Source organism: Mobula birostris, chromosome 2 (genome assembly GCF_030028105.1).
Source record: "Mobula birostris isolate sMobBir1 chromosome 2, sMobBir1.hap1, whole genome shotgun sequence".
Taxonomy (NCBI): Eukaryota; Metazoa; Chordata; class Chondrichthyes; order Myliobatiformes; family Myliobatidae; genus Mobula; species Mobula birostris.
The window spans coordinates 70,625,418-70,642,396 of NC_092371.1; the positions used below are offsets into that span (position 1 = coordinate 70,625,418).

The 16,979-nt window shown below is 39.2% G+C and overlaps 1 protein-coding gene across 11 annotated transcripts in view; it reads left to right on the forward strand.

The window, feature by feature from the left end:
- Nucleotides 1–16,979, forward strand: part of LOC140187428 (nuclear receptor coactivator 3-like) — a 227,932-nt gene that overhangs the window by 190,236 nt on the left and 20,717 nt on the right. For all 11 annotated transcript variants that reach the window (XM_072242752.1, XM_072242823.1, XM_072242775.1 and 8 more), the window contains 7 exons: nt 44–184; nt 1,311–1,458; nt 2,968–4,282; nt 7,132–7,303; nt 11,159–11,359; nt 13,285–13,515; nt 14,687–14,816. In XM_072242752.1, the coding sequence (XP_072098853.1) occupies nt 44–184; nt 1,311–1,458; nt 2,968–4,282; nt 7,132–7,303; nt 11,159–11,359; nt 13,285–13,515; nt 14,687–14,816 (2,338 nt within the window). The remainder of the gene's footprint in view (nt 1–43; nt 185–1,310; nt 1,459–2,967; nt 4,283–7,131; nt 7,304–11,158; nt 11,360–13,284; nt 13,516–14,686; nt 14,817–16,979) is intronic.

Sequence of the window (16,979 nt, forward strand, 5' to 3'; positions counted from 1 at the left end):
TGGAGTGGATTTATATGCATTTCCTTTTACCTTTTATTTTTAGGCAAGATAACTTCAATTGATCCAAGTTCCTTGCGTGCTTCAATGAAGCCAGGTTGGGAAGATCTTGTGAGAAGATGTATTCAGAGATTCTTTCACCATAATGATGGACAGCCCTGGTCATTGAAAAGACATTACCAAGAAGGTAAAGTGGTCTGTAATAGCATTAACCTAGATATGAATAGTTGATGATTCGTGAGGGGGAATTATGTGCATGCAGATATTCCTAAAGAGGACTGATAATACTCAAAAACAAGGCATGTCTTCAGTTACTGTTTTTATTACAAGTAAACACGTAATTACAGCTCAAAATGGCTCAGTTTGATCAACTACTCTCTCTCGATCAGGAAATGTATCTGAAATATTAAAAGGTGCATTGAAGCTCAATACACTTTGATGTTTTGGTTCTCTGCTTTACTAGCACAGCCTGATGAATGTTTCTTGTCCCATTGTAGTTGACTAATTAATCTCTACCTATTATCTTCATGCTTGTAGCTTCAACGATGGCAGTATGACTACTCTTATGACTTCCAATCTAGTCTTCATTGAACTGGTTGCTAAATATTTAGTATGTTCTAACTGGCACAATGAACTTGGCTAATATCAAATTAATTGAACTTGGAGTTCAAATCTATCTGATCTAGCTATTTTATACTCTACTAAGTGTTTTTTGATCATTTAAAATACAGAAAATATTAAAAAATAATGTGGATGACAGTAGGGTACCAATTTTAAAGAAGTATATCCTCTTTGTGGGTAGTTACATCACTGCATGAAAGTCTTAGGTGCATATACATAGCTAGGGTGCCTAATAGTACTGTATTTGTTAACATGGAGCAGAGAGTGAGTTTGTAAATCTGATGGGAGCAAAGGATGTTGGGAATGGTGAATGTGAAGTACCTCATTGCACCTGGGTGATCAATCAATCTTCTAACCCATACATATCTTTGGGATGTGGGAGGAAATTATAGAGTAACCAGAGGAACCCCATGCGGTCACAGGAAGAATGTATAAACCTGTTGCAGATAGTAGTGGAATTGAACCCGGGTCACTGGCGTTGTAATAGTGTTATGCTAACCGCTATGCTGCTGAGCTGCCCCATTCAGCATCCTGCTGAGAAAACCATGTAGTATAAAATGTATAGAAGTAAACTCAGTTGAATTTTAAAGAATTCATTTGTTACATTGGTAGAGCTACTATTCTATAAATTTTAAATTTATAGTATCTGTTCATTTGGGTGACAATATTTTTTGCTTTTTCTTCTTATTTAGCCTTGATGCAGGGTCATGCTGAGAGTCCACTTTATCGGTTCTCCTTGTCAGATGGCACTATAGTCACTGCACAAACCAAGACCAAGCTTTTGCGTAATCCTGCATCCAATGAATCCCTTGGCTTTGGCTCCACACATCTGCTCCAAAGGTACAGAAATCAAAATTTTGGTTATGTTAGAAAATGCAGTTTTTCTGTAATTCTTAATGGCTCTCCAGAAAGTATCATTAAAATTAATTCTATGTGGCATGTATTAAATGAAAATCTAGTCAAATAGGCACATCAAATGCTATTTCTGAAATTTGACTCCATTGAAATTACTGGTCCCAATAGAACATGCATAGGTTGCAATATCCTGCATATATGACGAAGGATGAATTCTTACCCAGATGTGCAATCTAATTTTCAGCTTCTTTCTTAGTGATAGTTGTGTGAGTGCAAAAGTTATAGTATCTCTGCAAACTCTACTTGGTTACTGAGTTTTGCACTGATTGACTTTACTTTCTGCAACCCCTTTCTTTGCAGTAGGCCTAACTGAGGTACACAGTCTGCCATGTAGCAAGCCATGTTGCATCACACCATTGTTTTTATACCTACCTCATGTTGTTCTTTTGCCTGCAGTAAAAAATGTTTTTATCTGGTGTTTTTTCTGCAATAAGGAATGTTCAGTCACTGTGATTGTATAGCTTGTGCAAATGTACACCAGTTTGAGAGATGGAGGTACAGCACAGAAACAAGCCCCTGCCAGGTCTACACTGATCTTAATTTTTACACCTTAATCTCATTTATTGCTCCCATCAACTCCCTCAAACTCTCCCACTGACCTACACAATAGGGGCAGTTAGGTGGCTAATCATTTCATGTGTATGGGATGTGCAAAGAAATCATAAGAATGTGTAAACTCCATGCAGACAGCGAAGGAGGTCAGATTTGAAATTCAATTTAAGTTACCAATTTCAATTGCACTAGAACACTAGACCGTTATAAACAAGACACATTTTCTTTTTGTGTTAGTACATCTATGACTTTCAATCATATAAAATTAATGAAGGGCTTTCCTTATGAGGGGAGATTGGATCAGCTAGGTTTATTCCCACTGGGATGTGGGAGGCTGAGGGGTAGCCTTGTAGGGGTTTACAAAATTGAGGGCATAGATGGGGTAGCTGATCAGTTTTCTTTCTAGGATTGGGAGTGGGGGGTCTACAACTAAAGGGCATAGGTGTAAGGTGAGGGGGGAGAAATTTAAAGAGGATCTAAAGGGGAAGTTTCTCACACAAAAGGTGGTGGTTATATAAAATGAGAAGACAGGAACAGGTTGAGGCAGATATAATTACAGTGCTAAAAGGGCATTTAAGGTACATGGATAGCAAATGAGTAAGGGGATGTAGGCCTAATGCAGGCAGATGGCATTATGGTTGGTGTGGATGAGTTGAGTTGAAGGGCTTGTTTCTGTTCTATACAGCTTTGACTAAATCATATCAGTAGAGACAAAGGGATAAATCTATTCAGATAGTCAAACTCTTGAAATGTCTTTTTTAATTGAATAAAATACAGTAGTTATGAAAATTGCAATTCTCCTCTTAGATATTTGTTTTTACAATCAAACCAAGTTTTAATTGATGTTGCTTTTAACCCCCAAAAATTTTGTTCTCCTTCTAGGGAACAGAATGGTTGCAGGTTAAACCAAACCAACATGGGGCAGGAAATGATGAAGACGCTTGCCACGGCAAATGTAAACTCTACAGGGAATATGAATATGCCATCAGGGGGAACAGGACAAGGGATGCCAGTTCAAAACAGTATGACCTATGGCGCAAATAGCTTGAATGACCCCAGTTCTATGGGGCAAATGGGAAGATTTGGTGCAGGAAGTGGGACTACAAGTGCAATAGGCCTAGGGCCGAACATGCAGGCACCTGGCTTACAGGGTAACAGCTATGCACTCACAATGAACAGCCCCCCACATAGTAGCCCTGGAGTGAACACATCCCAGCAAAACCTGATGCTTTCACCAAGGCATCGAGTCAGTCCACGAATGGGACCCAACCAATATTCTTCTGCTGGTGGGATCCAGTCACCGGTGGGACATGTAAACAGCACAGGAAGTAGCACCTTCTCTAGTAGTTCCCTCAATGCACTTCAAGCTATTAGTGAAGGGCTAGGAGTTTCTCTCCTATCGTCGCTGTCATCGCCTGGTCAGAAAATGGAATCTTCTCCAAATGTGAGTTTGATCCAGCAGCCAAAGATGGGTGGCATGGATATCAAAGAGTCTCCTGCCCTATATGGAGAACATAACCAAGTCGAGAGCACGGTAGGCCGACCAGAAAGTAGAGATGCTCATTCTGAGCAGAAGAACGTTAAGGAAGGTAATCTAAACCTTTTCAGTAACAATGACAACTTAGAGGGCCAAAGAAGATTCCATGAGAACAAAAACCATACAAAGCTTTTGCAGTTGTTGACCTCTCCCTCGGATGATATGGGGCTGACCTCTTTAACAAACTCCAACCTAGATTCCAGTATTAAGGATTCTTCTGCAGGCATCACAAGTCCAACAGGAGTTTCCTCAACCTCAACTACAGCTGGTGCTAGCTCATCTGCAACTGCATTGCATGGCTCTTCTTTACAGGAGAAACACAAAATTTTGCACAAGCTGCTGAGGAATACCAACTCTCCGGCTGAAGTAGCCAAGCTTACTGCAGAGGCTACAGGTAAAGAGTCATTCCAGGACTCGGGTAACATGACATCAGCGGGTGATGCTGTGATTAAGCAAGAACAGATGAGTCCGAAGAAGAAGGAAAGCAATGCACTACTGCGCTACCTGTTGGATAAAGATGATCCAAAAGAACTAACTTTAAAGGATATTAAGCCCAAAACAGAAGGAATGGACAAAATAGATTCTTGCAATGCAGCAAAGATGTCCGGTTCAGTGCAAGTGAAAGATGAAGTACGCATCAAGACTGAACCAACTGACCAGGTGAGACAAAAAAAAATTCTATTTTGCAGCTTGGTGAAACAGGGTGTTTATCACAAAAGGTATTAATCAACTGTTCCTTGCTTTATTAATAAAATAGGTGTTAATAGCGGTTAGTATTTCTTGTAAGGACCTAAATAGTGGAAGATTATGCTCAGAGCTCCTGATAGCCGGCTGGTGGCGTAGTGGCATCAGCGCCGGACTTCGGAGTGAAGGCTTCCAAGTTCGAATCCAGCCGGCTCCCTTGCACACTTTCCATCCGTGCTGGATTGAGCATCGAGCTAGCAACTCAGCGTCATGAAAATAAGAAAGCCTGCTAAAAAAAACGCCTTCACGACAGCGTCCAGATGACTCCACTTGGAGTTAAGGGCTTTCTTTTTCTTCCTGATAGATAGTGTTGTCTCTCCTTTTCTTACACCTTTCATTGTTTCTTCATGCTCTTGTTCATTGTTGCAGCTTGGAGAAACAATGAAAGGTGATGGAAAAGAAGAGACAACATGATTATTTAAATAATCAGACTTTGGAAGAGAGATTTATCTGGCATTCTTTATGCTCAGAATACGTTTTCTTGCTGTAGTGAATAGTACTGATTTACTAGATGATAGAGAAAGGATATTTCCCACTTGTAATATTTCCCAATTATGTTGTCCTCTGCAATGTGTGACATAGTTTGAAAAATGATCATTAAAAATGCTTGCGAATGTATCAGTTAAGCTTTAGATTTCTGTTTAAGTGGTTGTGAATATTCTATTGCCGTTTAATCACATATAACCAGCTAATGTTTTTGATATCCCTCTTCTACATTATTTCCTCCTTCTACATTATTTTCTTTCCTGAATTCTCTGGCTTCTTCTCTTCTATATGTGGCATCTTGCTGAGGGATTAAGTTTTGGTGTGTGGCTGAAATCCATTTTTCTGATTTAAAAGATACTTTCTGTAGGAAGAAATGGTTGCCTAATCTAGTTCAGTTCAGAAGATTGTATGTAAGGGCATCTGATCTGAATAACAGGCATTGGAATCATTGTATCAATTGCAATCTTTATCCAGACTTATTGCTGCTGTTCTTTGGCTCATCTTGTCAGCATGAAGCCCAATTTCTCAGCTGTCTGGTTAATGATAGCATTAAGAAGAGGATCTGTGTCTTTTTTTAAAGAAAGGTATATGAAAGCTTCATTAGGTGCTTATAGGTGTCTTGATAGTTCATAGTGTAGGAAATAATGGGCCCTTCAGTCTTCTGCTGTTGCACAGAATTCCTTATTGTAGGAGGATCTAAGATGTCTTGTATGCAAGTAGACAGCCCCATCCTTTAAGCTACAGGATGATATAGAAGGTAGTAGGAAGGGTTGGCTATGAAAGTCGCATCAAAAGTTGAGTACCATAAGCTTGAACACAGTGAAATAAATAAGCTTAGTGTTCTTGGGTGTGCACACGCTCAAGACTATTGAATGCATCTTCACATCTCCCCCAAACTCCACTTCTGTTCAGGGTCATTGCTTAATGTACCACCTTCCCCACAATTCCACTACCAATAATATATCAGTGAGGACTCTTACCTCATTTCAGGTTCCATACTATTGTTTACCATTGCTGTAAGACTGGCATTAATACCTTCCAGTTTGCACATACTACTAGTCCTTCAATAATAATAGGAGTATCATGTCCCATGCTTGCAGTTTACAGCATAAGTGCTCAATGTATCCTCTTCCTCTTGTTTATCTTTCTCCTTATACATGACTAAGAACTGCAGTCTCTCCAGCCAATAGTCTAAAGGTGAGAAGACAAACTAAACTTTGTTGCGCCACTCTCAGTCACCAGCTTAGCTATTGACTCAGCTTATTTCTGAGGTCAGTTTCAAGGTATGTTTTACATTTGATGGGTCCATTGACACAGAAAACAAATTTCAGGTATAAGCTTGCTGAAGGATCTGTTGCACAGTTGTTCAGCTACAAGGAAACCATTATAATGACTTTGGGCTAGGCTTTAGAAGATGGCATAGAACAATGCACGGTGATGTGCTCTGTACTTTGCACACCGGCTTTCTGACAAGACTGACAGTATCAAGGAGCAAAGAGGAGCCTTTGACTAATCTAGCCTGGAGTTTTGTGTAGGATTTGAATCTCATCTTTTCTACTCTGGAAATGCCAAGCAATAACAATAGCAATTGCAAACACAATCAACATGCATCACCTGAAGATGCACAAGCAAAAGCCACATGACATCTGGTTGCGCCAGTGAAAGCTCAGACTGTGGAACTATTAAATTATGTGTCTCTAGCATATATTGTCCCTGTGGATTTGATACTGGAACCATAAAAGTTGTGGAATGTTTAATCATGGTTTGAACTTTTTTTTTGCAAATAATTACAGAAACTAGTAAAAGAAGATTTCAGATCTGTTCACAGACTCACATAATGCTTCTACTTTACTGAACCTAGCTTATTTATATCAGAAATGTTTTAAAATCACTTTGGGATTATAGGTGGTATGAGGGGATTGGGTAGTGGGTTCTTGCAAGCTATATTTTATGCAATTGTGCCCCTATTTTCCTTTACATATTCCATTGACGTTTACTTGGCAATATTTTATATATTCTCTTGTTAATTGAAATTAATCACATTGTTATCCTCATTGTAGTCCTGAAAACAGAGGTTTTCTGTAAATGACCTATTTATGGTTAAAGCAAGCAGGTTATGCACTGGGATTTCAGATAAAATAAAGGGCTTCTGTTGAACTCTAAACAGAGGTGCTATATTTGGCTTTCTGATGCTTTGAACATACACATGGTGTTTATTTACTATTAATCTGAAGTTGGTGTTTAATAATGCTGATTTTTTTTTTTCTGTTGTATTTTAGGCAAGCAATGAATTGGATACTTTAGATGATATTCTGGGTGATTTGCCCCAGTATTACACAGAGTCTGGGAGCAGTAGCTCCATGATAAACAAACAGGCAATGTTTCAGGATCCCATGGCATTTGAAAGAGGTCACTCACCCTCGCCAGGGACATCAAAACAAATCCGTGGCAGTAAGTTGAATGTATTACCTGCACTCTAATAATACATCAGTTTTACAGGAAGCAAAGCTGCTCCACCTGCTGTAGGAGTCTGCTGATACTGGAGGATTTAGTTTTTTCAAGGTCTATTAATTCATAAATGAAATACTTGATAGTTGCTGGACTAACTACAACAGGCTCTACGATGTGTTTGTATTTGAGGAAATTGGTAGTGGAATATTGTATTATGCTGTTCACAGAGAAATCAGTATTCTGTCAGAAGCAGATCCAATGTGTGAAAGGCATAAACCTTGTTTGTCTTTAGAATTCACCTGCAGTTGGTCATGTAGTTGTTTTATATGGTGGGGGAGTTCAAGACCCCAGAGGACACAGCCTTAGAATAGAGGGGTGTCCATTTAGAATGGAGATGAGGAGGAAATTCTTTTGTCAGAGAGTGGTTAGTCTGTGGAACTTGTTGCCACAGGTGGCTGTGTAGGCAAAACCAAGTCATTGTTCATACTTAAGTTAGAGGTTGATAGATTCTTGATCAGTCGGGATGAAAGGATATGGGGAAACGGCGGGACATTGGGGCTGAGAGGAAAATGGATCAGCCTTGATGAAATAGCGGAGCAGACTCAATGGTCCAAGTGGTCTAATTCTACTCCTAACATGAGGAAATCTGCAGATGCTGGAAATTCAAGCAACACACACAAAATGCTGGTGGAACGCAGCAGGCCAGACAGCATCCATAGGAAGAAGCACAGTTGACTGTGCTTCTTCCTATGGAGGATGTCTGGCCTGCTGCGTTCCACCAGAATTTTGTGTGTGTTAGTTCTACTCCTATATTTTTTTGCTTTGTTCAAGCCAAGCAAAGTCTCCTTCCTAGATGTGGGTAGATTATATTAAAGGTAGGTTGGAAGGATGTGTTGTTTATGTGGAAATGCCCATTTCTGGATAGAGGATTACAGTAACCTGTAATCTTCTTTTATGTTCTTATTCTTTGTATGGCTCTCAGTCCTAAAAGTAAACATTTCATTAGGAGATCCAAGTTGGCATAAATACACAATTCATTAGCTTTCATGGAAGTGCTGTCTTTTCCAGGCCAACATCTTGTAAGATACGTTAGTTCACAGTGTAAGGCTATAAGACCATAAGATATCAAAGCAGAATTAAGTTATTCAGCCCATCAAGTCTGATCTGCCATTCCATCATGGCTGATCCGGGATCCCACTCACTCCCGTACACCTGCCTTCTCGCCATATCCTTTGATGCCCTGACCGATCAGGAAATGATCAACTTCCGCTTTAAGTATACCCATGGACTTAGCCTCCATCACAGTCTGTGGCAGAGCATTCCACAGATTCACTACCCTCTGGCTAAAAAAAAAAATTCCTCCTTGCCTCTGTTCCAAAAGGTTGCTCCTTAATTTTGAGGCCGTGCCTGCTAGTTCTGGATACCCCACCACAGGAAACATTCTCACCACATCCACCCTATCTAGTCCTTTCAACATTTGGTATATTTTGAGGAGATCCCTCCCTCCCCCCCCCCCAGAAGCTTCTAAATTCCAGTGAATGCAGGCCCAAAGCTGTCAAAAGTTCCTCAAATGTTAACCCCTTCATTCCCACAATCATCCTCACGAACCTCCTCTGAACTCTCTCCAATGACAACGCAAATGTACCGAATGGCAACCCTTCTAAGTCTGAGTCACACAGAATGGAAACTGGCCCTTCAGCCCAACTGGTCCATGCCAACCAAGGTGCCTGTCCGAGCTAGTCCTATTTACCCATGTTTAACCCATATCCCCTCCTATCCATGTGCCTTGTTCAATAGGTTTTAAATTCTAATTGTACCCGCCTCTGCCGCCACCTCTGGGAGCTCATTCCATTCACCCACCACTTTGTGTGGAAAAGGTTGCCTCGCTGGTGCCATTTAAATCTTTCCCTAACCCTCTGCCCTGCAGTTCAAGTTTATCATCTGATTGTACATATACATTGATGTAGCACAAGCTTTACAGTACCAGAGATCCATGTTCAGTTCCTGTGGCTGCCCATAAGGAGCCTACATGCTCTCCCCACGACCACGTGAGTCTCCCATGGGCGCACTGGATCGCTGCCACACTCCAAAGACGTACTATATCTCTATTGTGTTTACTTGGATATCTAAGTTTCACGGTGAGGGAGCAGGATGGCTCAAAGGATGCTGTGCTAATGACACAATCGGGATCTTTCCTGGCTTTCCCAAATCACTTTACATGCCTAAAGCTTAATGTGTGTCACTTTTAACAGATAGCCATAACTTTTGCAACCAACACTTGCCAAAGTACTAGGGAATTAAGCAACAAAGACTTAGAGGACATGGGATTGGGGGGCTTGGATTGGAACTGAAGGCATTTGATTGCTGTAAGTGCGCAGTATCAAATGTCCGAATTTGTTGGTTATTCTACTATTGGTGGAGATACCCATTCCAGGTCACAGGAACTGTTAAGTCCTATCCTTGAAGTAGTGTCATTAGGAGTAAGATAACATTTTGAACTTGGACCAAATGCAAGTCCAGTTTGAATCATGTACTTTGAAACATTTTGGATGGGAGAGAGGAACTGAAAATTAGGTTAATTGACACTAGCTACAATTTTGCTTCTAATTTTAATTCTGAATAAATCAGATGCCCGGTCTGAGAATTTCATCCAATTTAAAGAATTTTTTTAGAAAGCAGTTAGGTTATCCAGATTAAATTACTTGCATATACAGTACAGTATTTCTAGCATTGATTGAATTGTGAATTTATCATGTGACCTAGTTCCTTAAAAAATGCTTTGTCATCGTCCTTATTTTTGAAAGCCAGGCAAAATGAACTGACTGTACTGCTTTTTGTAGGAAATTATATTGATATTGTTTCCTTCAATTAACTCAAATGTCCATTTGTTCATACTCTGAGTATTCAGGCTATTAAAAGAACATTTTTGAAATGAGGGAAATTTCACATTAAGAGTTTTCTTTAAGAAAGAATTTCATTATTCAGGAAAAGATGAGTTAGTTTTTGTGTTAGTGTAAAGTGTTCTATGTGTCCAGAATGTCAGAATGTTTCATGTCCACTCAATTACTTGGGTTCAAGGATAATGGTTGCTTTTCCCAGCAAGTGAAACAACTAGCAGATGCCCAACCATCAATGATATAATTACCACTTAGTTTAATCGTGGTGATGGGAATGAATATTGATAAAGAAATTCATCAAATGCAATGCCTGAATTGTTATAGGATTTTTGCAACAAATTTGGGAGTACTGTTTATGGACATGATGTTCTCTCATAATTTAAAAGGCACTTAATGTATTTTACAGCAGTGAGTTCAGCCATCAGTCTTCATTGTTGGGTTTATTACAAAATTTTCTGTTTTGCTGACTCAATATACTGTTTAGTTTTCGTTTATTTTGAGTAAATATTTATAATGATACAGTATTTTCCTTAAAATCTTTGAATTAGTTTAAAAGTGTTTTTTTTTCTGTTGGATCATCATGATTTGATTCTTGCCACTTGGTTTTTATATAATAATTAGACGTTCCTTTAGTTAACATGTATTGTATTTCCCATCTCTCTTAAAACTCCAAGCCACTACTGAATGTAATACTTTTTGTTGAAGAAAGCTTTACAATGATGGACAGACATGAGGATGAGATTTTAGGAAAAGAGGATGGAAATGGAATTCAGTGATGTTGTTAATTGTCAGCACAGATGATGCACAGAATGTCCTCCCTCTGAGCTATAAAATGTTCAAACAGAAACAGGAGAACAAAATTTTATTTTCCCTGTGTTCTATACCTTTTGCTCCATATTCCTATTGTGTTACGTTTTAACACTTCTAACAGGGTAACTCTTTGTGTCAATCCTATTAGATTTAAGCAGTCCACCACCTATGCAATCCTCCAGGCCTCGATTTAATCGGGCCATGTCACTGGATGTTAACGCTCAGGGCCAGGCCAGTGCAGGAGCTGGCCCATCCCTAAGAAGCAACACCCCTTACGGAATGATGGCAAAGCAGGCGATGATGACAAATCGAATGGGAGGCAGCCAAGAGAGTTTTGTGGGAAATGCAGGTATGTTTCCATTTGTGCTAATTATAATGAACACTCTGACTTTATGAATCACTGAGGGTGGGGGGGAGGACATGTGTAACACACTAAAAACTTGGTGTTACATATATCATTTACTTTTGCTTTAGCACACAAAGACTTGGAGTATCCTAGTAGTAAAAAAAATCATACTATGATGCAAAAAAAAATTCTTGTTGAAATATGTTTATAATCTGTATACTGCAAAAAAGAATCTTTTTATGAGTTCATAAGGAAGCTAGTACAAAGCTGAAGAGAAAATTAACATGTTAAGAAATGAATTACTGAATAATTGAATAAGAATGCATTGCAGCTTACAAGTATAGATATGATAAAATTCTGAAAGGAGGCAAATACGTTGGCTGCTGCTGGGATTATAGTTCAGTACTGAAACATCTATTTAATTCCTTTTAGCTCAGTTTCTAAAAGAAAACAAGAATGAACTTGCACGTTTGTAGTTTCATGACTTCAGGGCAGAATAATACACGTTTCACTTGATATCCGTTTGAAATGCACTCATTCTTGAAGTAAGGAATAATGACAGCCAATTTGCATCCAACAAGCTCCAGAGCAGCAATAGAATGATGATTAGATGATGATTCTAGTGATAGTGAGTAATGGATAACTGCTGGCTAGGACACTAGGGATAACTTAGCTTCTCTTCCAGAAGAGTGTTATGATACTTCTATAATCTCTTGAGGATGGATAGTTTAATGTCCAATTGGAAGATAGCTCATTATTCCTGAATTCTTGCTTATATAATTCAAGCCTATTGAGAAAATTGCATGAGCTCCATCTTCAATGTTTTACTCATTCAGAAAGGCAGTTAATTGCACATTTGGACATGTTATACATTTTCTGTAAGTAGTGTGGGCTTGATGGAAGTAAACTTGATCTTCCCAATTCACAACAGTTCCATTGAGAGCCTAATATACAAAATGATAGCAATAGAAAAAATGCTTCTGCTGGAGTTTTTAAGATTTACATTTTAGTAATTCATACCCCTGGTCGTTTGAATAATTAAAATAAGTGTTCAAAGTTTGCAGTAACAACGAGGAGTTTGTACTTATTCACTAGCTGAACAACTGGAGTACTGTTTTCAAAGATGTTGAAACTTTCCTCATGGGCTTTGCCTTGAATTCCATCATGTAATTTTGCTTTTCATGGTTATATGTACCCAAGCTGAGTTTTTAATGACCTAAGTATTTGCATGACATGGTCCAACTGCCCTTCTGTCTATTTAGGATTCATTCAGTTGATTTTTGTTTCTGTTTTTTCACCTTTACAATTTAGTATATTGGATTTGTCTCCCAGACCACCTTGTTTGTCTGGAATAGCATCCTGCTGCTAATCTGTGCTAATGTTGCAGAATCTAGTATTGTCAACAATAAATTCAATATTACTCCTATCATGTGAAGAGTGCCTTCTCTTTCACCCAAAGAAAAGCTATTGATGCCTTCTTCAAAAAGTGTCCTTTTATTCCTAACCTTTGCTTGTTGTCTTATAACCATTTCTCATTCTTCCTATCTATCTACATTTTTTTGTACTGTAGTGTTGTCTTGCTTTCTGTTGAAATGAGATATCACTACATGTTTTTTGATGAGATGTTGAGCCTGACCTTGAACTGTTTTAGGTGAGTGTATTGCAGGAAAAAGCAACTGCAAGAGTGGTATGACCAGCTGTCTCTCTCAAACAAAACCGTGGACTATTATGTAATCACGCTTTCATTTTGAAGTGAGGGACAATGTATTTTGGGGTGATGCTGGTGGTAAAGTATCATCTGTCTGGACAAAATATTTATATGGATGTATACTGTGAACTGAAATGAATATTTTGTGGTTGCCCTCTGTCACCTTAGGAAGGGCTTTTCATTATTCATAGTCACTTTGCAGCATATTGTATTCCCCCAGGTGCACAAGGCAATATGGGTATTGCTCAGCAAACAGTGATGGCCACTGGAGAGTGGGGACTGCAAAACACTAGTGGAAACGCAGGGCCTGTGTCTATGATCAGACCAGGTGCAGAATACAGTTCATCAATGCAAAGAGGCGTGGTGGGTAACTCCTCACTTGGAATGCAAATGCGATCTAATGGCCAGACTGGTGCAAGGACAATACTCCAGCAACAGATGATGGGAATGAGTAAGCTTTCGTTTTGTTTCTTTTCTCTTCCCTGCTTCGACACACCCACCTCTTAGGAAAGGAGTGCATTGCTTAATTCTGCAGTTTGATTGAAGAATAAAGGGAAGCTTAATTAAATAAAGGCTGATTGCTGAACACAATAAAAATAATGGCAGAGTTTAGAACAAAATTAAGAATAATGTTAAAAAAGAATAAAGTTAAGAACAAGATTCTGGAAATACTGAACAGGTGAAGTTGTTTTTATGAAGGGAGAATTAATGTTTCAGGGTAATAATTTTTAATTAGAACTAGAAATAGTAAAAGGTAAGTTTGAAAGTGCAGAGAAAGGGGGAATGTGGATGGGATGCACGTTAGGCAGAGTACCTTTATTCAGTCCAAAAGGCAGATCTTGAGCATTTAGTCTCCTGTCATATTAATTCTGTGCTTCACTCCCACTCTGACCACCTTCCAGGCTTATAATGAAACAAATACAGGCAAATAGAATGGCTTGGATGGGCATCTTGGTCAGTATTGATGAGTTGAACTTGAAGAGCTTGTTTCTGTGCTGTATTACTTTAAGACTTAATAACTGTACCTAATCTTCTGTTAAGGCACATTATAAACTTATGAATTTAACATGGTTCAACAGTTTTAGATAGCTACCAATTTCTGCATTCTTATGTGTAGTATTCATTCTTGTTTGATAATTTCAGACAATCAGTTATTTTGCATTTCTCCTCATTCGGATTGTCTTTTCTTCAACTTGCCCTTTTTTTGTCATATCTTTCATGCCTTCCAACCTGCCACAGATCTATTTTACATTTCTTTACCTCCTTCTTCTTCAAACCTGTTTTGTCGCTAGTCCCAGTGCTGATGAAAGGTCATTAATATGTAATGTTTCAGTTCTTCAGTTTTCCAGAATTTAAAATATTTTGAAATATATACTTAATTTCATCAGTTCGGACTTACATTTCTTTTTGTTCTGTTTTATTGAAGTGTATTAACTATTTTTTGTTTCTCTAATTGTCTCATTAATTCTCTAATTCTCAGTTGTCTCACTATTTGAGAAAGACTAGAACAGAAATACCTTTATATAAATTCATCTGTGTAAGGGTATAAATGTAGAGAAGAAAATAAGATTAATGGTCTGCTGACTTATTTAATTTTGTTGCCTATTTACCTTATTACCAAGGATCTTCAGAAATGGATATGGGTCTTGGAGGCCCTCAGTTTGGGCAACAACAAGGTCCAGCCAATCCACCTACTTCATGGCCAGAAGGTGTTCTTCAGATGGAACAAGGTCCTTCAGGCAATCAGAACAGGTTCGTGTGTGATGGAAACTAATTTGATTGGGCTGCCTGCTTCAGATTCATATAAAATTGAGGATGGTATTTACATTAGAATCTGTTGGTGTTTAACTTCTGATGGATTTAGTTTATATTTATTTCATTTGGCACTGGGATGAAGGATCAGAAGTACAGTGCCTTGTAAAAGTAGTCAGCCCCCAACCCTTTGATCAAAATCCCTGGTTGTAATACTCATTTATGTGAACAATGTTTATTTGTGAATCCCATTCTTTTTTTCACAGTAGAACCCTAAAAACAGGGAAAATTGTAAAACGTGAAAAACTAAAAATTCAAAACCTGAAATGTCAGCAGTTCAAAAAAAGACATTGCCCCTTGTTCAGTACTCAGTTGAAAAATCTATTATGGTCAGTAGTCTTTTTGGATAAGATTTGACCAGCTCTGCACATTGTGAGGGAGCAAGAATGGCCCATTCCTCCTTGCAAAATTGCTCAAGCAGTGCCAAGTTATTTGGGGAGCGGCAGTGGACAGCATCTTGAGGTCTTGCCAGAGATGTTCAATCAGGTTAAGGTCAGGATTCTGACTGGGCCACTCAAGGACATCAATTTTGTTCATTTGAAGCCAGTCTATGGTTGCTCTGCCACTGTGCTTTGGATCATCGTCCTGCTGAAAAGCTTCTGGTTTGAGATGACACCGGTGAACCTCTGCGACTTCTGGATAATGGCTAACGAAACAAGGATAGCAACTAAATACATTGCATTCATCGCAAGTAATAGCCTGTAACTTCCCTTTGGACTTGGAGGCAATTCGATGATGAGCCGGCTTGCCCATGACTGAGAGCATGGAAGAGCATGAAAGAAAGGGCTTAGGCCGAATCGAAGCTGCAGGGTCCAGATGCCAGGCGCAGCAGACAACAGTGTGTGGAGGGAGAATTGCAGGCAAAGTCTGGTGTGTCCAAGCAGCAGAAGCTGTTGTTCAGACAGAGAGTTAAGCACCGGGCCATATTGAAAAGGTCAAGGTGTTGGGGCCCAAGGTGAGGTACAGGCCAATTAGGATCACTGCTCCATGTCGTTTACTCGGCTCTGCGCTGAACTATGGGTCTCAGTCTCAGACACTCTTTGAGGACCAGCCCAGAAACACTGTTTCCTTGCTTTTACTGTTTGCATGATTTTTTTAATTGCATGTTGGGTGTTAGACAGTGTATGGGGTTTGTTTTTGGGTTTCTTTGTTTTTGTGGCTGCCTGTTAGGAAATGAATCTCAAGGTTGTGTAACGTATACATACTTTGAACTTTGAAAGACAGACTTCCTCCGCAGTTCAAGCTTTCTGGTAGCAGGTTTTTATCCAGGTTCTCTCTGTATTTAACAGCATTCATCTTCCCATCAACCCCGATGAGATTTCCTATCCCTGCTGCTGAAAAGCATTCCATAGCATGATGCTACCTCCACCATACTTTACAGAAGGGATGATTTTACCTGGCTGATGCACAGTATTAGATTTACACTGCATGTACTGCTTAGTGTTGAGACCAAAATGTTCAACTTTAGTCTTATTGAACCACAAGACTTTCTTCCACATCTTTACAGCATCTTCCAAGTGATGTTTGCAAAGCCATGACAGGCAAGGATATGCTTTTTTTAAAACTCGGGCTTCTTCCTTGCTACTCTTCCATAAATACCCTTTCTGTGCAAGGCCTTAGATATTATGGAGCCATGAACTTCACCTCCATTTGCAGCCACTGACTTCTGCAGTTCACTCAGTGACTGTTGGCATCACAGTATCTTCTCTTACAACTTCCATTTGTCTCCGGCATTTAGATTTAGAGGGGCTGCCTGACCTTGGTAGTGTGGCTATGCTTTCATATTTTTTCCACTTTTTTTCAGATGGACTGCACTAAGCATGGAGGTATTTTCAGTGCCGTTGAGACAGTCTTGTATTTTTCCCCAGATTTGTGTTTCTCTATTATCATTTCCCTGACTTGTCTTGAATGCTCTTTTGTCTTCATTCTGGCTTCTGTTGAAAATCTGCCATACTATTGGAGCTTACGGAGAGAACGGGTATTTATTCTTAAGAATTTATTGAAAGCAAGTAAACCTCCAATTTTCTACATCAACAAATTGGGTGAGTTGATAAGGTAATATATTGAAACTGAGGAAAGTTTGCGTAGTGATTACAGAAGGGA